At 31.7% G+C, this 22933-nt stretch overlaps 3 protein-coding genes across 4 annotated transcripts; 1 reads left to right on the top strand and 2 right to left on the bottom strand.

Annotated features, from left to right (window-relative positions):
* LOC109327629 (putative clathrin assembly protein At5g57200) lies at window positions 7397-13422 on the top strand. Its single transcript, XM_019560803.1, has 15 exons — window positions 7397-7483; window positions 7893-7968; window positions 8393-8490; window positions 8874-9012; window positions 9657-9784; window positions 9881-9973; window positions 10099-10149; window positions 10360-10425; window positions 10526-10591; window positions 10704-10784; window positions 10865-10942; window positions 11602-11781; window positions 12017-12095; window positions 12326-12438; window positions 12643-13422. Exons 1-15 carry the CDS (start codon window positions 7397-7399, stop codon window positions 13099-13101), a joined length of 1794 nt encoding a protein of 597 aa, XP_019416348.1. The 3' UTR covers window positions 13102-13422.
* LOC109328779 lies at window positions 13765-16573 on the bottom strand. Of its 2 annotated transcripts, none has more exons than XM_019562397.1 (3): window positions 16156-16573; window positions 14627-14786; window positions 13765-14077 (listed from the first exon to the last, which is right to left on the bottom strand). In XM_019562397.1, exons 1-2 carry the CDS (start codon window positions 16520-16522, stop codon window positions 14656-14658), a joined length of 498 nt encoding a protein of 165 aa, XP_019417942.1. In that variant the 5' UTR covers window positions 16523-16573; the 3' UTR covers window positions 13765-14077; window positions 14627-14655. The 2 variants fall into 2 exon arrangements, with proteins under 2 accessions (XP_019417942.1, XP_019417941.1); XM_019562396.1 differs by having other exon boundaries at window positions 13772-14069.
* Window positions 17348-22635, bottom strand: LOC109328761 (TBC1 domain family member 5 homolog A-like). The gene is made up of 5 exons (XM_019562372.1): window positions 22147-22635; window positions 20937-21040; window positions 20278-20454; window positions 18150-19927; window positions 17348-17569 (listed from the first exon to the last, which is right to left on the bottom strand). The coding sequence occupies exons 1-5, from the start codon at window positions 22341-22343 to the stop codon at window positions 17426-17428; spliced, it is 2400 nt and encodes a 799-aa protein (XP_019417917.1). The 5' UTR covers window positions 22344-22635; the 3' UTR covers window positions 17348-17425.

The raw sequence follows: 22933 nt of genomic DNA, 5'->3' as shown, positions 1-22933 counted from the left end.
AATATGGGCTCAATTCTGTAGTGCCATCAACTACGATAATCAACCTCCTATGTGATGCCATTGATATTTCTTCTACTAGAAATGTGATCAAAATGAATTGAATATAAAAAGAAAAGAAACTGAAGAAAGGAATTGACTCAGAAAAAGGGAGGAGGAATGAACAATAATAAGAGTAGGAAGAAATTAACAACACTTCTTCATATATAACTTATTTTATTCTCAAAAGTTTTCACATTATGGGTTGCCAGGTGGCTAGTTTTGGATACATTTCTTCTACTTTTAGGGACACACTTTAATTGGCTTTGGTTTTTGGATACATTCCTTCAACATTTTGATGAATATATGATCAAACTTACTAGTATCTAGAGGGAGAAATTTATTGTTCTTTTGGTTTAGGGTTATGCCAAATAAAGCAGTATAAGCTCTAGAGAGAACTATTACTGAGTTAAATTGAGTTCACAATGTATGAACTTGGAGTAATAACTTACATTTGGATATATTATCTAATATCTTATCTAATTTTGACCATGTACCTTATTGCTTTCATTTATTCAAACTACAATTAAAATTGTTCCATAAATAAATTTATGTGTCCAAATGTATATTTTTAATGAGCAATCAAGTTTTCAAAGTTCAAGAAGATTTTCCGAATTAATATTAAGAAAAATAAAATATTTCCTCATATGAAAAGATAAGTTATTTCACTTAGCCACTAAAATCATGATAAGCGTCATATTTAATCATTTTCTACAAAAATATTTCTAAAAACTAAAGAAATAAGATACACGTCATGATTTTAGTAATCATATAAGATAATTATCTCCTTATGAGATTTTTATTCTATAATATTAATGAGAATGAGTTGTTTGTAGTTGTTCTTCACATAATACATAATATCCTCTCATGAAAGTATCTTTTTATTTTACACAAACCACTGTCATCATTAATTTTTTTTATTTTTAATAAAATTGTTTTTGTTTTTTCTTATTATATCATTCTTAACTTTTCTCTTCACTTTACTTTGCTATTATGGTTTTTCTCCCACAATAATCAGTACAAAAGTATATAATTAATAGAAATAAGTAATATTATCTTAGACTTTGAGTATAACATCTAACTAGCTTGTTGAAAAGGGCAGCTAAAATCAACATTGGTAATATAACTTGAACTGAAAGTTCATTTGCATTTTTTCATTCATTTTTTAGTTGAAACTGTTTCCTTTTTCTCTCTCTCTTTTACAAGTCAAACATATTTTCTTTGTTTTTAAATATAGTCAAACAAGTTCGAAAAAGAATCTTTTTTTTCCTTTTAAGTTTTAGCATGTTTTGCTGGATTCTTTCAACTTTTAAATTATGTCTCATCCTAAAAAATAATGCTAACATATATTATAAGATGATATTTTATTTATCAATAATTGATCTATAAGAGAGACATGTATCACCTTTACATGTTAGAGGATTTGTAAAATAATAATTTGTATCATAACTCTACTTAAAGTAAGTTTATAATGAATGAATTTGTATTATGCTCAGGTTTTACTTTATTCTATTTTTAAAAATCAATATTTACTGTTTAGAGATAATAAAATCTAACTTAGAAAAACAAAAAAATACTTTTGGTTTAAAACTTAACGAGTTAGTTGTAAAAAACTTAACAAGTAAGTGCAACATGTCCTTCACAAATATATGTCATTTATAATCACAATCTAGTGGCATGAATAAAAATATTTGGATTTGAGTTAAAATCCTAAAAAAACATATAAATTTAGCTTCCTCCCATTAAAAAATATTGTCTATAAACTAAAATAGTAAAAGGTTATATATAGTGCATGTTCAACCTAACTTTACTTGGTCAGAGTCATTTATTATCTCTTAATTACTACAATTAATAAGATAAGGGTAAAGACATAATAATAGTAAAAAATGTTACATTTTAACATGTGAATCATATTAGATGAATATGATATCTATCTAGTGTGATGTACGGAATATATAACAGTGGTGGAGTGTTAGAGTATTTTTATTGATATGTCATGTTATATAGATTGGAGTCGAACGTCCAATTGGTTCGACTTAAATTACATTATTTCAATTTTAGTGAAATTATACAAGTCACACATCCTTTTTTAAACCTACATAAATCACTTCTAATTATATACTTATATTACACTAACTATCCTTTAAGAGATAAAAGTGTAATTTCTTAAAAAAATGATGACGAGTGTAATTAAGTCAAACAAAATATAATATATTGTAAAGACGGGTCCAAATAATATAAGAGTCAGTGTTTATTCAATGTTTTTTGTTCGTTACAAACTGCATCAATAATTCTACAAAAATGTTTATTAAATTACTCTTATACTATATTGTAGCTAACCAAAATAACGAATATACATTGACTATTATACTATTTTGGATTTGTTTTCGCAATATACCGTATTTTGTTTAACTTAATTATACTCGTCACCATTTTTTATTTAAGAAATTACACTTATCTCTCCTACATATATTGGTAGTCAATATAATATATGTATATAATTAATGATGTTTTGTGTAGGTTTAAAAAATGAAAGAATAATTTTTATAATTTTATTAAAACTCAGAGAATATCAGTATAATTTATTCTTATAGCACAAAAATTTCTTTTGTACTTCAAAAATGGACGTAATATAAGAATATGTTGAAATTAAGTGAGTTTGGTATACTTTTTCTTTTGCTCCATATGGGTACAACTACGCACAAATTTTCATTGATTAAATAAAGTAAAGATAGAGGTTGAGCGAGAAATCTGATCACAAACACCATATATCTAATGAAACCTATAATTAAGCAGTCCATATCTATTACTAAAGTAATCAACATTGATGAACTCTAAAATTAAATTCCACCAAGAATTAGTCTTGGAAAACATTCCGAAAAAAGCAAGTTTGTCGGTACAATTATTTCCTTCCGTGTAAATGTGAGTAACTTTAAGATCCATATATCCAAAGTGAGATGGTGCACTCGAATCTTAATTCAACCTAAAAAGGCTTGGACCACTAATTGAGAACTTGTTTCAACCTCTACTATGAGCTATTTCCATAGTTATTATGGCAAAAAAAAAACTTTGCATAGAAGGAGTCTTAATTATGATATAATTCTACAAAATAACATAGAATAGCTCGACTTCTATTCCTAAAAATATCACCTCCCCCTAGTTCCGAGTTACCTTTTGCAGCACCATCTATGTTTACTTTAATTTGGATACTCCGAGAAAGGATCCAATCAACTTGCACCATCAAAGGAGACTTTCTTTGGTTAATAGTGACTTTGAAAACTAAAATTGTTTAATTTCCTATCTACTATATGTAAGTCATGTTTTAAAATATTTATTTGATGATTCTAGATATTTCATACTTTTAATGCAATAGTTAATTATTCCCTAATTTATCATTATTAATTAGTTGTTCAAAGTCTGGAATAAACTCATTTGCACTATACTTTAGTGTAGTGTTTTAGATTGTCAAAGAATAACAATCTCTTCTCTTAAAGTGAAAATTTGTAGTCCAAACAAGCTTTTCAGCAAAGTGAGATATGAATTATAATGGGAATGATGAAAATATGATAATGGAATTAAATGAACAATGTAGAGGCAATTAAAAAGTTGATAATATATCATAAAGTTACTTTCTTTTTAAAAAAATATAAAAATCTAAATATTGCAATAATTTTTTAAAATAAGGAAAAGACTAGCTTTAACTACTTTCCTTAGTATATGTAATTTGATTACAAACAAATTATAAATAGTACCATAGAAAATAATATTGAGCTTCAAACTATTTTGAGACCAATAGATATTGGTTTAAGTGGTACATGTTTGATTCTCTTAAGTAATATCTCGAGTTCGAGAACTATTTTGAAATTAATATATCATAAAGTTACTTTCTTTTAAAAAAATATAAAAATCTAAATATTGCAATAATTTTTTAAAATAAGGAAAAGACTAGCTTTAACTACTTTCCTTAGTATATGTAATTTGATTACAAACAAATTATAAATAGTACCATAGAAAATAATATTGAGCTTCAAACTATTTTGAGACCAATAGATATTGGTTTAAGTGGTACATGTTTGATTCTCTTAAGTAATATCCCGGGTTCAAAAACTATTTTGAAATTAATATATCATAAAGTTACTTCCTTTTTATAAAATATAAAAATCTAAATATTGCAATAATTTTTTAAAATGAGGAAAAGACTAGCTTTAACTACTTTCCTTAGTATATGTAATTTGATTACAAACAAATTATAAATAGTAAGATAGAAAATAATATTGAGCTTCAAACTATTTTGAGACCAATGAATATTGGTTTAAGTGATACATGTTTGATTCTCTTAAGTAATATCTCGGGTTCGAGAACTATTTTGAAATTAATATAAGTTACTTTCTTTTTATAAAATATAAAAATCTAAATATTGCAATAATTTTTTAAAATAAGGAAAAGACTAGCTTTAACTACTTTCCTTAGTATATGTAATTTGATTACAAACAAATTATAAATAGTACCATAGAAAATAATATTGAGCTTCAAACTATTTTGAGACCAATGAATATTGTTTAAGTGGTACATGTTTGATTCTCTTAAGTAATATCCCGGGTTCAAAAACTATTTTGAAATTAATATATCATAAAGTTACTTTCTTTTTATAAAATATAAAAATCTAAATATTGCAATAATTTTTTAAAATAAGGGAAAGACTAGCTTTAACTACTTTCCTTAGTATATGTAATTTGATTACAAACAAATTATAAATAGTACCATAGAAAATAATATTGAGCTTCAAACTATTTTGAGACCAATGAATATTGTTTAAGTGGTACATATTTGATTCTCTTAAGTAATATCTCGGGTTCAAGAACTATTTTGAAATTAATATATCATAAAGTTACTTTCTTTTTATAAAATATAAAAATCTAAATATTGCAATAATTTTTTAAAATAAGGAAAAGACTAGCTTTAACTACTTTCCTTAGTATATGTAATTTGATTACAAACAAATTATAAATAGTACCATAGAAAATAATATTGAGCTTCAAACTATTTTAAGACCAATGGATATTAATTTAAGTGGTACATGTTTGATTCCCTTAAGTAATATCTCGGGTTCGAGAACTATTTTGAAATTTATATTGTGCGGTTTCATAATCTGAAGACTCTTTAGCACTTTAACTATTTGATTGGGTTTGCTTTCTTAAGCTCAATTAGACTTTTTAATAACCTATTTTCTCTAAGAATTATATTTGAATACTTATAAGTTTTTTAATATAAAATTGCTTATTTTCATATTTTGAATGTATTTAACAAATATTTATAAGTTCAATTTTTTTCTGGAACATATTTTCTTCTTCTTAAGCATTGAGGAAATTATTGAAAGTAACATGCTTGAAAGTGTAAAGTGTATGAAAATAAAAGAAATTTGAGGGAATTTGATTTATATATATATATATATATATATATAATATATCGAGTATAAAAGTTCCTTTATGTAATTTTCCTTTTATTTTTTCTTTTGTTTTTAAAATATTGTTTATGAGTATTAAGTTCCAAAAAAATACCACAAGAACTAGAATTTCTAGGGGTACAATTGATTCTATTTTAAACTATAAACTCAATGGAATAAACTGAACCAAAAAATATAGTTCAGTTTCACGGTTAGGTTCAAAGTTCCAGAGATTCAATCGTTACTCGAATTGAACCAAATCACATATTTAACAAACAAATATTTTCATTATTTTATATTAGAAGTAGGAGTTGGATGCATAATTGTTTTCTTTACTTGTTTTCAAGGTTGTTGAGGTATGCTTCTTTTTAATAGAACTAGATGAATATTTGTTTGTATTAGTCTTTTGTTAAGTTTTAAGATATGTATGACTTGTTTTAATTTACGTTATGTAATTATAAAAATGAATTTTGTTTTAAATTCAAGTCTTGATGTAAGTTTGTTATCTAAACTTGTAATTGAATTGAACAAAGAGTAATTTATGAAATACACTTTGAAGCACTGTAATTAAAATCGTATCAGTTATCAAACCGAAATATTGGTATAGTGGTTCAACCAGTTGTTCAGTAATTAAACCATATATCGGTTAAACTTGACATATGTACTTATATTTATAATAAACAAATTCAAATAAGTCAATAGTCAAATTTATAATTCATATTTATAATCTACTTAAACTTCACATAAACAAACAACTTTAAGAATATTTTTATATAAAGAATTATTTATTTTTTATTAAATTATTTAAAGACCTTGATAAAAAAAGTTAAACTTTAAAATTACTTAATTAATTATACATAATTATTTTACTTCGGTCTAAAAAAAGGATAAATATTACTTCAATATAATTATACATAATTATTTATTATATAAAATTTTGCATTTATATATAATTATATATTATAGATAATTATTAATTATATATAAAATCATGGGGTCTAACCAGACGGTTTAACCACTTAAATCGATTAGATTTAATACGAGATCTCTTCTAGTTTGATGTTAGGCTTAAATTTTACAATGAACAAGACTTGGACCTACCCGCTCATCCGGTTTGACTCGATCATGACTATGTCTAAATAAGGTCGTGTTTTATCGGGTCTAGGGTCAGGTCCGAATTCAAAAATTAGACCCATACCATGTTTAGGGTCAAGTAGGGGACAAACATGACTCATCCCAACACATCTCATAGTAACTCACTTATCATGTTTCTATGTTATTCATATATGTCTCTATTCAATTGTGTAGAATAATGACATCTCTTTTGTCGAAAGTACCATCAATTCTCTAATTTTTTATCATATATACATGATTAACAATATAATACATATATCATTTTATATGTCAAATTGCATATCCATAGTAACAAGTAAAATAGTGAGAAAACTTTATCTAAAAAATGTATGCATTATATTTAATAGCTCTAGAGTCGCGTTCAAGTTTAAAAGTTATCAAGATCGATATTTGGGGTCGGGTTAGTTTCAGATTAATGACAAGTCTTAAGGAAGAGTAACTGAGTAAGGGACAAGTCTTACCCGACCCATGCTCATCAGTAGTTTCTTCTACCAAAGGTGAAAATTTGCATTCTGGTAACTTCGATCATCACCAAACAGAACCAGCCTTTTTCTATTCTAAAAAAACATCCAACTAATTAAACAGAAACTTTGGTCATATGTAAAGTTGTAAACCCAATTATCTCATCATAATTTACAAATTAGTTACGTCCAGCACATATTAAAATACCAAACTACCCCCATCTATATAATGAACATTAAGAAGAAAAAGTAACCACATTGTTTCCTTCTTTCTCTCTTTCCTTCAACAAAATCATAAATAAATAAAAACCATTGTTATTGCATGGGAACGTTTAGCTTCAAAAAAGCCTATGATGCTTTGAAGGACTCCACTAAAGTTGGCCTTGCCAAAGTCAATAGTGAATACAAGGTGATTTGATTCCTTAATTCTTATACATATATATATATATATATTTACTTCGTCCCAGTAGTGTGTTATGTATTACAAATTTAATTGAGAAAAAATATACATACTTTAAGAGTTTATTACATTATCAATATATTATCAATTATAATATATATATATATATATATATATATATATAAATATTGATCCACTATGCATGTTGCTACATATTTGAAGTGTTCTCTAATTCTTCCACATTGGTTTGTTACATTTTATATGTTTATATGTTTTAGTTGTATGGACTATCTATATTATATAAGTTAGTGAGAAAGGTTTTAGATGTTAGTATTTGTTTATAAACATTATAACGTCATTTGATCCATGATTGATTCGGCTCGTACCCTTGTTGTTGTTTGATTATGTGTAATTGTTTTTGAAGGGGTTGGACATTGCAATTGTAAAGGCTACTAATCACGTGGAATATCCTCCTAAGGAGCGCCATGTTCGAAGTGAGTTCATATACCACATTTTCATGATCATGATTTTTTGTTGTTGAATATGAATATGATGCTTTTTTTTTTCATTTTTCATATCATATATATGTAACTTCATGAAATTTGTTCCACTTATACTTTGGATCATAATCACTATTCATTTTCCTTAGCTTCCCTCTCTAAATCAATGCATGAATGTTAATTTTCCTTTATAATATAAAAGGCTGACTCAGTACACGAGACTCTCACTTAATGGGGTTTGAGGAAGTTAGATAAATTTATACAGTCTTACCCCATAAGCGAATAGGTTGGTTTCAGAATTTGAACTCTCGTAATGTCATGGTTACTAAACAACAATCTTACTACTGTTGTGTCAAGCTCACGCTTTTATGCTTATGCATTTTTTTTAACATATGATTCTCCTTTAAATTGTTTGCAGAAATATTCCATGCAACATCAGCATATCAACCAAGAGCAGATGTAGCATACTGCATTCATAAACTTTCCAAGAGACTTACCAAGACACGAAGTTGGATAGTAAAAATCCTTCTCAAACTTTGTGATTTTGAGTTTTGACATGTTTTATAGCACTTCAAATCTTTAACAACATAAAGAACTCAAAGTCTTTAATATGATATGTTAGACTATTATATAATTTACAAGTCCTTGAACATTGCTGGTAAAGATTTTGTTATATTTGATTTCCTCTATATAAAAATGAACAGATATTTGTTGTTTCAAACCATGTCCCAAAATCTTGTATCAATATAAAAAGTCGAACATTCATTATTATTTTGTTTGTCGTTAATGTGGGGTAGTACCTGGGACAAGAGATCTTTGTTGCGTAGAAATCGGATATGATATAGGAAATGTGTTTGTTCTTCACTTGACATGATTTTAATTGAATGATGAATTTGCAGGTTGCTGTAAAGACATTGATAGTGATACATAGGACATTGAGGGAGGGTGATCCTACTTTCAGGGAAGAGCTTCTAAACTACTCACAAAGGGGTCATATTTTCCAAATATCCAATTTCAAAGATGACTCAAGCCCTATGGGTAAATTATTTTTTTATTATAACTCCCTAGCCGTGACATGTGACCCCTCTGGCCTAAGAGGGAGCCTTCGCGACTCGAATCCATAATCTCAGAGACTTGTAGTCATTGTTTACATTGAGTTGCTACCTTTAAGCTACTGCAGATTATTTGTTACAGCCAAGAAAAAAAGGAACATTTTATTATTATTTCCTTTTCATGTTTCTTTTAAGTTTGGTTCTTAAATTTAGAATCATCAACCAATGTGGTAGATCAAGTGTCTATCACTAAATCAAAAGTTGTAACTGTTAGTTAAGGCATAATTCTTTTTGCTTAAGCCTATCAACAATTGACTTGGTTCGATTTGATCGTCGATCCTACCTGGCCTTGCCGAGGCTGAATGCTGGATCACAACTAATATAGTCGCTATGGTAGACCATATTGCTTAACCATTCCAAACTTAACTTACCGAAAAAGGGTAACCTACTGTACGAGGCTTCCACTTAATGGATTCTGAGAGTGGTAGAAGTATGCAGCCTTATCCTCGCATTAACTAACCAAATCGACCGAAAAAATAAAAGTTGTGGACCAAATTAGAAATTAAGAATAAAACATTAAAAGACTTGAACATTGTTGCATTTCTTGCCTAATAAGATTTCTCTATGCAGCTTGGGATTGTTCTGCGTGGGTTCGAACCTATGCACTATTTTTAGAAGAAAGACTTGAATGTTATAGAATCCTTAAATATGACATCGAATCTGAGCGTCTAACAAAATCAACATCAGCTGCTACTAAAGTGTGTACTTTGCCTTATTTTATGTACACAAGTATATTTTTTCCAAGCATCTTATTGCTATCTTCAGAACATATCAGTAACTTCTAGCTTTGACAGGCACATAGCAGATCACGGTCGTTGGCGAACGACGATTTGTTGGAGCAGCTACCTGCTCTACAACAACTTTTATACCGCCTCATTGGTTGTCAGGTACGACGAGTTAATGAGACGAAAATGTGGTTTGGTATCGGCATGTTATTGTGTCATATCTCTTACTATTGAAAATTTACAGAATTTTCTTAGGACGACATTTAATTTGCTTCGACATCTTGCAGCCTGAAGGAAGTGCTTATGGCAATTTCTTAATACAATATGCATCAGCCCTGGTATGCATGTTTGGTGAATCACACTGTACTATTGCTACTCTCATGGATTTTCATTTCCTGTTATGAAAAATTGTTGCAGCCTAATATATCCAGAGCACAAATATTACTTCAATGAAAAGAATTTAGTTGAAGTTATTTTTATGAGTATATCTTTACTTACCCTTGTGCCTTTTTCTCACTGTTTTTCGGCTTTTTGGCAATGTCATTTAGGTGTTGAAAGAAAGTTTCAAAATATATTGTGCACTCAATGATGGAATCATCAATCTTGTGGACATGGTAGAAACCATCTCAGTTTAATTTCATACTTGGGTCATCTTATTAACTTGTACTAACATTAGCACCCAAAAAAACAGTACTAATTAACGAAAAATTGCAGTTCTTCGATATGTCGAGACATGACGCGGTGAAGGCGCTAAATATTTATAAAAGAGCTGGCAAGCAGGTTTTACAATGATACCTTTCTGTCCAAATATGGATTGAGTTTTGTGCTCTATGAAGTTTTCTAAAGAACCATACAAGTTCTGCTAATGTTTTTTCTTGTTAACACTATGCAGGCCGAATATCTTGCTGACTACTACGAGTACTGCAAAGGCTTGGACCTTGCTCGGAATTTCCAATTTCCGACACTACGACAGGTTCTTTTTACATCTTAGACTATATTCTTAATTTGACATCAGGAACAGAAACTCATGAAGATGTTTCCTTCAATAAACAGCCACCTCCCTCTTTCCTTGCAACAATGGAAGAATACATTAAAGAAGCGCCGCAGACAGGCTCGGTTAATAAGAGACTGGTAAGAAAAAGTGATGTACATATAACATTGAGAAAGCATGTTCATTTATATATGAACTTCAAAGAAACAGTAGGCATCACTTTCTAATCTAATACAATCGTAAGCCTGATGAGTCGAATCCAAATTCAACTTTCATATATTACAGATTACATGATTTGTGATATGAAATATGGCATACGGCAAACAAGGCTTAAGCCCGAGGAAGAGCCTATGGTAAACATATCGAAACAGGATGGAGTAGAACATGAGTTATGTTCTGTGTTTAGTGTATACTTTATAAATAGAATACAATAACATTGGAGGCTACTACTTAGAACAATTTGGTTCCATTGTAGAACAAAACAAGACATATGTCATGTTCCGTCTTGTTCTTTTCACGCGCCCAACGCTGAGTGAGGCCGAGAATCCACCGACAATCTGGATTATATTGTGCTTATGTATATCAAAATGAAGGAGTGGCAAAAATACAAAATATCTTAGCTAGCAATAGAAAACTTTAGAGTTGATAACTGGCATCATGGAGAAACCATTCTAAAAGGAAGAAAATGCTAATTTTTCATAAGAAAAGTTGCTCCTATGCATTCAACTTTAGGTACCTTTCATATGCTCACAATGTATTTATATATTAAAGTTCATTAATTAATGTCATTCAACACTAGGAGTATAAGGAAAATGATCAATCAACTACTTCAGAAGAGTCATCTCCCAAAGAACCTGAAAAGCCTCAAGAAAAAGAGCTGCAAGTTGAAGAAGTAAAAGTAGCAGATGAAGAAAAACAGCCGAAACAGGACGAGGTTGAGCCTCCTCCTTTGATATCGATCGATACAGTTGATCTGCTGGTATGTTTTATTTATTTGGTAATGATATGAAGTTTGAACAGAGATCTGTTGTCCAAGTTCTTGTCCCATACGTTGCCCCGTGCAAATGATAATGAAGCAAAAACATTAATAATAATGAATGACTTGTGCTCATTGACGCGAGACAGCGTATGAGACAAGATCTGAGATAATAGATCTCTGTTCATGAAGTTTGTGATATTAGTTTGACAGAATAAGTGTTTCTCAAACTTTGCAGGGTCTGAATGAGATAAATCCAAAAGCTCTAGAACTGGAAGATAGCAATGCTTTGGCACTTGCAATTGTACCACCTGGTGGTAAGTCTTAGATTAAATGATAATTGATTAAGCAATGTAAATTGTTTTTGTGCATAAGAGATAAACACAAGAGTTATAAATGAAATTTCACAAATCTTGACTCTGCACACTATACTTGTATCAACTCTTTTCTTTTATTTTCTTATTTTTCTTCCTTCATATCTCAATCATGCTAACCATTTAATTTAACTATACTTTGTTCAATTCTAAGACTTTGCACATTTATGCAGGAAACAATCCAAGCAATCTTGCTTTGTGTAACATTGATGGGACAATCGGTTGGGAACTTGCCCTCGTTACGACACCAAGTAACCATACCAGCCAAGCGCTTGATCGAAAATTGGTTAGTTTCTAATTATTAATCATTTGATATTTAAATGAACATATCGATCAGAATCTATATAACACATGATTGTGACACGATTTATGGAACACAATATGTTGTTGTCTCTTGTTACATCCGAGCCTTTACATACTTAACTCGATAAGGTTATACTATAGGTTAGCCCATATAATCACATTCCAAGCCTTATTTTTGTTGAAACAGGGTGGTGGATTTGACAAGCTATTACTAGATAGTTTGTATGAAGATGACACTGCAAGGAGACAACTTCAACTTCAAAATGCAGGTTATGGGCATGGAGGAATTCCTATACAGAATAACCCATTTGATCAATATAATCATCATGATCCATTTGCAGTTTCCAACAACATAGCACCTCCACCAAATGTGCAAATGGCATTAATGTCTCATCAACAAATGATGTTTCAACAACAACAGCAACAGAATCAAATGATGTTTCAACAACAACAGCAACATAATCCAATGATGTTCCAACAAACACAACACAACATGATGATGGTACCTCAACAACAACAACATAGTCAATACTATCCTCAACATATGCAAATAATGGGCACACATAATCCATTTGGAGATCCTTTACCAGCACCTACCTATCCTCATAGCTCAATGCCCCAACAAGGGAATTACAGTTTAATATAGAGTATAAGCTTCTTTACCATATAACTTAACCCTCTATCACCTTACCACAACATCTTTGTTCTTAATGAAATTCTTGTATTCATTGTGAGCTAGTAACTGTGAAATGTAAATTTTCTTGTTTGTAATTATCAATGACACTATTTAGACTAATAATTTTTATTTTGTAATCTTCTATATTTCTTGTGGTATTTATGTGTCTGCATGGTATTGTATTCATGTTTTGTTATCCATACTGCACTGATTCTTTCTTTTGGAACTTGAAAATACTGCAATATGTGATTTAATTTATAACCTTTTGGCTCAAAAAGATCTTATCAACATTTACACTTGTAAGCTAATCTTATCAAATGTTGTTTTTCCACTATATATACAATCTTTGGATTGCAACAATTATGCTGAGAAACAAAGGTAAGTTATTGAAGCCCCACTTGATTCTCAGGTAAACCAACAAGTTGAGTTCGATTCTTAAGAGCAACACTTGTTGGAAGGTATAGCTACGCACCCAAAAATGGATTAGTTCCTTAATATATGATGAGCAGATACCATTGGTTATACAAAAAAAGGTAAACTATTAAGGTGGTGAAATGCAGACAGTGGACAAGACCAATTGTGGGATGGGAGTTAAGAATGTATTCAGAAGAAAAAGGAAACAGAGAAACAAAGATCCAAATCCAATGAAACTTAACTTGTTCCCCATTATCAATTATATTACAGTTTATATATATATATATATAAGGAATAAGTAAAGATGCTTATTGTTTATTAGTTGGATAATAATTACATACATTCACCCTACAAGGGGATTCAACATGACAACAACATTGCTAATATTCTGTTGAGACCAAGTAGAATGAAACAACAAGTACTGCTTCTGTCAGAATTTCCATGTGTGTGCATTGTCCTTTTCAATATCATTAGTGCTTCTTTTTTTGGCTTTCTCAGTGAGATCAGATTGCACCATGAAAACCCTACATAATTGAAAGTTAGCTAGGTATTATTACAAGACAGTGGATATGTGTACAAATCCAAAGACAATGCTCAAAATATATCATTCAAGGTTGGCAACAAAAGATTCTTACTCTTTCATTTTGTGATTTCACTGGTTCCCCAAACAAAATATTAGGGGTTAAAAAAATGTTAAATGAACTATGTAGGGGTTCAACATTAAGCATTCGATATTACGGACATTAAGAAACATGCTAGCCACATTCGATATTATGGACATCCAACGGCGACATAACTATTTGGCCGAGTAAAACTGAAAAGAAAGAACACACAATTATTGAAGAGAACAAAAGGCTAAGGTCCTTCCAGATAACTTTCTTTTCTTTTGAAAACCAAAAATGCTTTTAATTTTAATCCCAAATCTCTGCACATTAACCCCCACCCCTTTTGGCACGACCCGCATTTCCATTTCTCATGTTCAGTAAGCAACAGCAAATGGTTTTCCATTATAACAGTAATATCAATAAATGAAGGCACAAGCGCACAAGAAACTTCTGAGCTAAAAAGGAAGCATGCTCACCACAGAAACGGTATCAGCTAGATTGTGGATCATCCTTCCTCGTCTTCTGAATGAGCTGCACTTCCTGGAATTGTCGGAACCTTCACTTTCACAGTATCCTCCGTCCCTTCTGGAATATTTAGCTCCATATCAGTATCCCCATCACGAGCTGATTCTAACTCTGAAGTCAGAAAGACAAGCACATACAATTGTTAGAGCACTCAGAAAGACAAGCAAACATACACATAATTACCAGAGGTCAAAATAAAATGTCACTGTTACTTTTCAATAAGACACACGTAATTATTCTGCATAAAGTATCATGCTACTATGTATTGCTTATGCAAATTTAACCCAATAACTGCATTTTCTGGTGCCTCCTAAAAATCATAAATGGTAAACGATTTAAGGCTCAGCAAACATACTTTTCTCGAACAATAAAACAGATCACAAACTGAAAGTTATGAAGTCTGAAACAATAAACTGAATGACAACAGTATTTCACTTTTCCTTCTTACCACTGTTGAGTACTATTTGTATGTGCTATAAAACAATACGCTGCATTGAATCTACACCTTTCTTTTCAGTTTTCAGAATAAAAAAATGTGTTCTTTTGAGTCAAATTCTTAAGAAAGAAGGAAAACATGAAAGAAGAGCATTTCAGAAGACATCTTGACCTATGTCATCCTTGGTTTCATTCTCATCCTCTTAGATTGAACTATTTGAATCGTGTTACTGTCCTATGTCATGGTTTGTGTTACAACTTCCACAGGACCAGCATCAAAATCAATTTTATCTCATCCTTTCCTTCTTAAAATCATCATCTCTCACCCTACTCATCCTCACATTCCTAGGCTCCAATTGAAGATAATTATCAATCAATATAACAAAGAACAACAATATCCTTTTCGCTACAGCAATTTCTAGGAATAAGGGCTGCAGTAATTTGTGAATGATAACATTCAGATTTCTGAAATCTTAACAAGTATTCCACCCATCTTAAAAGGGTGGAAGATGAAGAAGAAGAAAAGGCTAAACTATTTCTATAAACTCGTCCTTCTTTTTCCATAATTCCCACATTTAAACTCCAATAAAAACCAAAACCTAACTATAAAGACACATTTTTTTGTTCTCCCATTTCATAATAAACCGAAAATTAGAAATATGTATGAATTTCATTCCCCTCACGAAACTAATCCTTATCAGGGTGCGTGACTGCCCCTCCCAACAACTGTGGCTCATGATAATCGAAACCTTGACTTTTTGGTCATCGGATCTAGCCGGGCCTTACACTGCTGGACCAACACCACCTCATTGGTAGAAATATGTATGAATTTCATTTGTGTAAAACTGATCCTCCTTTTTTCCTAAGATTACCAAATGAAAACTCCAATACAAAACCAAATAACAAAAATAAAAAGCACAAATTTTTCCATTCACCCACTACATAAAAACCCAAAAAATTAAAAGCAAGTATGAATTTTGATCGAAAATCTAGAATAAACAAAACAAAATATAAAAAGGGTTGATCAATATTTGAATGATGAAACCTTGCATGAAGAATTTAGAAGATGGGCATCCCTGAAGAGTAACAAGTGAAAGAGTCTCTTCATCAGACAAATTCTGAACCAAATCAACAACGTTAGAAGGTGTAGTCCTAGGTGGTACCCAGAAAGAAGAACCAGGAACAAAAGGAAGCCAATCTGGTGTAGATTTCTTAACAAGGATTCGTTGAATGAGTTGGTCGAATAATTTGAGAGTAACATCATGTTCACCACAAAGGTCAACTTCTATGAGTTGATTTTGTGGTGGTTTAGATGATCGGTGACGGAGGAAGAGGGTGGTGGTGGTGGTGGAGAGGGAGTGTGAAACGGTGGCGTTTCGGAAGAAGAGTTTCTTTGAGATGAGGCGAGACATGTTTTTTGGTGAATGATGAGAATGAAAGTAGGAAAAGGATGGTTCTAATATAATATTTATTAGAGGTTCTAATATAAATGTATACATATTAATTCACTACCAACCAACGAGAGTGTTGGTTCAAGTAGTATATGTTTAATTTTCCTTAAGCAAGAATCCGGTTCGACTTTTGTGAATAGAAAAATGCTCGAGTGAATAAATGGTTGAAAATTTGAAGTGTAATTTGATTTCCCAAAAAAGTAAAAAATCTAAACTAATATCTAAGGATTGACAATGTGAGTTCGATTAGAGATCACAGAAAATAATAAAAATGATTAAATTGGATCATTGTTAGAAAGAGAAATCTTTTGCACAAAGATCCCTATGCCTAATGACTACTTGATCAAAAATTGGTTTTGGGTATAACAATTTATTTTTTGATAAAATTATTTTTCAAAAAGAATATTTACAAAATTTCTAATATGATAAGAATAATTTTTTAACTTCAAAAATTACAAGAATACCCTTTTAGATAAAAGCTATTAATATCTTTATAAAATCCCAAAAATTTATATAATACTATAGATGGCCAAAATGTCATTTTCATTTTTTAATTGTTTTTTATTTTGTATATTTAAATTATGTAAAAAAATTTAGATATTCACAAATTAAATTAGGAGAAGAAAGAAGATTTAAGGGGAAAACCATTAGAACTCTCAAATCTAGTATTTTCATAAGATTTAACGAAAGTTTTGCTTGTATTTATTATGTAACCCGAATAGAAAGTATTTACATAATTATTTCTCTCAAAATCTGCAAAACTTTGTTGGAATACTTGAAATGAAGTTGAAGAAACTCATTTTTATTATTTCACTAAAGAATGGTAATTTATAACATCTATATAAATGTTATACAATATTGACCTCACATCTCAGATAAAATATTGCTAATTTTCTGAAGCTCCTTCAGAGCTGATATGGCATGGCCTTTACCAACAACAACATTTTTAGATAAATTCTCTATTAAGGCTCTTTGGCCTTGGTCTTGTTGAAAAATAGATTCAATTACCTGCATGACAAAAACACTCATTAGGGTAACAAGCAGTGTAGTAAAACCCGGTTCGTGCTGGCCGGTTCAACTAGAAAACCAGTGAACAGGTTCCAATAGCAGTATGATACAACAATTATACTGGTCATACCGCCCGGTTCTTAGTTAAACCTTCCAGTCATACCAGCCGATTTTTATTTAAAATTATTTTTTAATGAAAATAAAAGTAAACTATTATCTTCTCTATTGATTTCTCAACATTAATGTTAGTATATATATATATATCTAACTTCATCGGTATGCATTTTAATTATTGAATCACCGGTTGAACCATGGTATCATCATACCAGTCACCTGGCCAGTTTGATGCCTTAATAGGAGTGGTAACAGGTATGAATCAAAAGTTGAAACCAAAACCAAGACAAAGGAACATACATCAGCTTGATTTCTAAACCATTTCATGTAAAAATCAAATTTTTCATTCAACCACTTTTCATAATTATAGATAAAAATTAAGGGTGGGCAACAACTTCAAATTGTAGGTATCTTCACTCAATAGCTTGTCATTGAGTTTTAGAGTGATTTTCAAAAAGAATATTACCTGAATTTGGTCATGCATAGACTGTCCAATATTCTTCAAACTACCCTTCATATCCTGGTCTACAGAATCTCCATTGCAGCTAACAAAACTATCATCCGCATTTGCGGTAGAAGATGTCGGTGATGGAGTATTATTTTGGTTACTAGAGCTGTTGGCTGATTTTGCAGCCTTCGCAGCACCGCCTACTTTATCGAAGATATAGTCAACAGTATTCCGTCCGAACTTCAATAACCACTGGATTTTATTCTGTTTTCTTTCCTTAGGATCCGAGGCTGAATTTCCTTCATCGTTGTCATTGGACCCTGATGTCTCAGGTATGTTTTCAGGAGGAACAGAGGTTGGCACACGTGGATCACTGAGGCTGGTTTGTGAAGTTTCATTGCATTCAGAGAATACAGAAGAGTTGTCCTCACTGCCTGTACTTCCACTTGGAGATCTATCATCAGACGAGTAATTGCTGTCGCCTTTACAGTCACCATCTTGTTGCTCCTCTTCAACTACTTCAGAAAGATTATCCTGCAGGCACAGGATTTCGCGACAATTTGTTTGTTCTGCATCTTCCTCCAAGCCAAGGGTATTACGAAGATCTTCTAACAAACTGCGCCTAACAGATGCCTTAGGTAACCTTTTGCCACTCTGAATCCTCGATGGAGGTGGATCAGATTCTGTTCTTCTCAAACTGATCTTGACCTTTTCTGTCCATCCCTTTTTCCGAGTTGGAACCGATATTTGTACCTCTTGCTTACTTTCTTCAGTACTGTGGGCAACTCTCCACTTATCTTCCCAATAGCTATCAGGTAACGAAGTCAGAGGCATTGTTGGAGATGCAGATTCAGATTGAAGGGTCACAGATCTTGAAAGCATTGATTTACTTCGGTGATGAAACCCTAGAAACAGTGGTGAAGACGATGAAATATCAACACTTAATGCAAGAGCCTGCAAGGATTTAGCCTTTTCTAGTAGTTTTTCAAGATTAATGCTTTCAGGGAAGTTTAATAGTCTCTGGAGACAGGTTGTAGTATTTTCAGTTGCAAGGAGTGAAGATCTTAAATGAAGTAACATTGCTACAGCAATAGCTGAGATAAATGCTCCACGAGGTGAACGTAAGATTCGGAACCCCCACTCTATGTCGTCATCGGCATTTTTTTCCACTTTACTATTATTATCTGATGCAAAGATCTCATCCCAGATGATCAAGAGGTTGTCGAGTGAAAATTCTCGTCCAAATAAAACTCGCAACCATCGGAGAGAGAAGTACTGAGGTTCAACCCCAAGATCCAAAAGATGGTTATGTAGAGATGAATCCACGAGAGACAACAAATGATATAATGCAGTAGAAGCTTCAATCACCGGAGAGAGGCCACTAAGGGATGCTGCTGCAGGAGAGGAAGAGAAGAAATTGGCCGTTGCAACTGAACCGTGGGTCATTAAAGCATCAAACATACAGTAAGCATCATGTTCCATAAATTTCTCTGATAAAACAATACCCAGTTCACCTTCCGCGCCATAAGAATCACTTAGCAATACAAAGGTCTGTATCTCAGGATCAAGCTCATCAAGACTATTGACTTTCATTGCCTTTCCATGGGAGTCAGTTTCATCGTCCAACGAGTCTTGAGATTTTCGAAATTCAAAGCTGTAGCAAAGATCATTCTCTTGACATAAAAGTTCATCAAATCTGTCGGTGAAGAGATCTTCATAATGCTTTCGAACTTCGGAAAGACACTCCAGATCAACTTGGAGAACATAAAGCAGAGGAGCAAGTAATTCGTGCATTCCTATAAAATAAGGGAATGAAAGGAATTCATTAATGTAAAATCAACTATTTTCATAACATAATACCAAAGCAAAACTAGTTATCTGAAAGCCTAGAAGCTGAACAAATGGAATTTAATTTTACCAAATATTAGATTTCTCAACAATTTAATCACCTAATTTTTCAGTTCTCTGCTTGAAAAACTAGAAGGTTTACTCGATTGGTAAAGTAAAGGTTTACTCGATTGGAATTGTACATGGTTGGGTGGAAAAATTAGACAACCATCACAAAACTAGAAGGCTTATTCCTAATGAACATTAATTTACTTTAAGTTATATATTATTTGCCACAATTGCTTGGTGAGAAATTTACCTTGCCTATAACCACATTCTGGGTGCTTGAGACTCCAAAGTAATAAAATTCGTCTCAACATGCCTTGGCATCCCGGTGTCTGGAAATAACTGCCATGCTCTGGGTATAAACGTGATAAATCCTGAACAACAATTCTCTCTAGCTCTACACTGTGAAAAAAGCGACTCCATGAACTATCTGCATATAAAAGCCACATTATATTTATCACAGATGAAGTACAATTCATACCAACAAGAAACAGAGATGGTTAATTGTAAGATATCTACTTCATAGAATTCCAACACAAGGACATCGCACGCAACAATTTAGTTTTTCTGTTATATATCTTCTGCCGTTTATACCATATTTTTTATTGCCACTAATTTTTAGTTTAATCTTCTCATGGATTTAACTTCCGTTAAAATTGTCGGGAGCATGACTAAATTCATCAATAACAAATTAAATTTTCACTAATGAAACCTTGGAAAACAGCATGATAAGGATCTAGTTAAGGCAACTGAGGAAAAGTCGAAGACAGTACACATTAACATTGCAGATATCTAGTATGCTCTCTACCTTGTAGGAAAGGAAAGTATAATGGCTGAATAAGGGATCGGTAACTAGATATACATATCTGTGTGTGAGAAACTGGCATGACGGAGTAATAAAAGATAGTTTACCTGGATTTTGTGAAAGGGGGTTGTCCATGACAACATCGTCTGAACTACTTCCATCCTTTGCTATATGCGGTTCAGCCAGGAGTTGCCTTCTTAAACTGGCATACCTGACAAGATAAGTCATGGTTCATGAATACTACACATGTAGTGTATACAAATACGATAAAAAATACCTGTATCAAACAACTTGTCTCTAAAATGAAACAAAAACACCGAAATCATAAATTAAGCAATCGTGACAATCTAGACTACAGACAGACACTGAAACAAGAGGGAAAACAAAACATATATATTATTTTGACTTTGGCTTTAACCGAAGGAATGCATCCCGAATTCACAAGGCAGCATTCTGTCAAATGAAAAGGCTAAAAAGTTCCTGTTTTCTGCATGATTTTGTAACTGCATTCAAGCAAAATCAGCATACTACATGTTGTTATGCTCATTGGCGCCATGCCTTTTAGAGTCCATGTAATCTGAGTAAAACAAGAACAAACATCAAAGAGAACAGAGCTCCCCCAACACCTATCAACCAAACCCAAACCAATGATGACCTTACTCAAATGAAACAAAGTCTCCCAACCACTCAAACCAATAGCTGTTGAATTAAAGGATTTTTCTGGTATAACCAACAATATCTCAGCACCATATGCCATGGGTAAGGAACTAATCTATTTCGAGATGCGTGAATATCTCTTCCAACAAGTGTAACTCTCAGGACCTTCTGGTCATTCTATGGTATAGTGGGTCTTACACCATTATACTAACATCTCATTGGTTGTTGAATTTAAGGAATACAAAGACAACATAATATTAAAGGCAAAGAACTAATCTCTTTCGGGATGCATGAATGTCCCTCCCAACAAGTGTAGCTCTCGGGACCTTCTAGTCATTATATGGTATAGTGGGCCTTACACCATTATACCAACGTCTCATTGGTTGTTGAATTTAAGGAATGCAAAGACATCATAAAATTAAGGGTAAGGAACTAATCGGGATACATGAAAGTCCTTCCCAACAAGTGTAGCTTCTCAGAACCTAACTTCTGGTCATTCTGCGTGGTATAGTGGGCCTTACACCATTATACCAACGTCTTATTGGTTGTTGAATTTAAGGAATACAAAGACAACATAAAATTAAGGAAATTCACATCATCATTATTAAAATAAAAAATAAAAAAAAAATCAGTAAAAACATTATCACTGAGATGATTTACCTCCTTCTAGAATCAGCTGTAGCCCTACGAAGATAATCAATTGAAGATGAAGATGGCAAGACCCCAAGATTTATTCTCCATTTCAACCCTCTTAGATCACCGAATCGCTGATCCTTGGAACTGCGGGGAACAATGTCAGAGCTCAACGGTGGAAGTGACGGTGGAAGCAACAAAGGATCCACCACAGATGGCGGCATGACTTTCCAGCAGTTACCCACAAACCCCAATTGAGAAAAGACTAGAACTTTCCAAAAGAAAAGTTAAAAATCAACAAAAAATATTTAGGCACTTGAAAAACCCTAATTTCTTTGAAAGTAATAAGGATAAAGAAAAATCACTAAATTGTTGAGTTTGAAGGTTAAAAGAGAAGAAGGAGGAAGAAAATTCATAGAGTGAATAAATTGAAGTGATTAAAATTTGTGAAGATAATTTCATGATTTCAACATTTCAGTGTTTTTTTCTCACTCTCACTGTTTATTATGCTTGCTTTTAAGAGCACACAGAGAATAACAAATTTGTTTGTTCAGGTTTGGTGGGATTTGGATCCACTAATACAGTTGTTGTTACATTAATGATCAATCACAGATGGAGATTCCTTTTTTCAATCTAACACTTTTTTTTTTTTTGGTAAATCGGAAACAAAAAAACAACTTTACCAACGATAAAATGTCGATATTGAAAATATGAACTATATCTAGAGGAATATAATCTCAAATTCTAACCCTACAATTATTATTTTGAATAAGTTTATCTAGAGGAAATGAATCTCAAATTCTAACACTTCAAT

The sequence above is a fragment of the Lupinus angustifolius genome, chromosome LG15, assembly GCF_001865875.1.
Source record: "Lupinus angustifolius cultivar Tanjil chromosome LG15, LupAngTanjil_v1.0, whole genome shotgun sequence".
Taxonomy (NCBI): Eukaryota; Viridiplantae; Streptophyta; class Magnoliopsida; order Fabales; family Fabaceae; genus Lupinus; species Lupinus angustifolius.
Note: the sequence above shows the minus strand (reverse complement) of the source record. Positions and strands in the feature narration are given on the sequence as shown.

What these genes read in the sequence shown, in the direction of transcription:
- LOC109327629 (XM_019560803.1), top strand. Translation starts at nt 7,397, where the DNA reads ATGGGAACGTTTAGCTTCAAAAAAGCCTATGATGCTTTGAAGGACTCC. An exon ending in CCAAGACACGAAGTTGGATA is followed by an intron (nt 8,491 to 8,873) that starts GTAAAAATCCTT and finishes ATGAATTTGCAG; the next exon opens with GTTGCTGTAAAGACATTGAT. An exon ending in AATTTCCGACACTACGACAG is followed by an intron (nt 10,785 to 10,864) that starts GTTCTTTTTACA and finishes TTCAATAAACAG; the next exon opens with CCACCTCCCTCTTTCCTTGC.
- LOC109328779 (XM_019562397.1), bottom strand. Translation starts at nt 16,522, where the DNA reads ATGTCTCGCCTCATCTCAAAGAAACTCTTCTTCCGAAACGCCACCGTT. An exon ending in TTCTAAATTCTTCATGCAAG is followed by an intron (nt 14,787 to 16,155) that starts GTTTCATCATTC and finishes TTCTGACTTCAG; the next exon opens with AGTTAGAATCAGCTCGTGAT.
- LOC109328761 (XM_019562372.1), bottom strand. Translation starts at nt 22,343, where the DNA reads ATGCCGCCATCTGTGGTGGATCCTTTGTTGCTTCCACCGTCACTTCCA. An exon ending in ACAGCTGATTCTAGAAGGAG is followed by an intron (nt 21,041 to 22,146) that starts GTAAATCATCTC and finishes TTATCTTGTCAG; the next exon opens with GTATGCCAGTTTAAGAAGGC. An exon ending in AGAATGTGGTTATAGGCAAG is followed by an intron (nt 19,928 to 20,277) that starts GTAAATTTCTCA and finishes CTTATTTTATAG; the next exon opens with GAATGCACGAATTACTTGCT.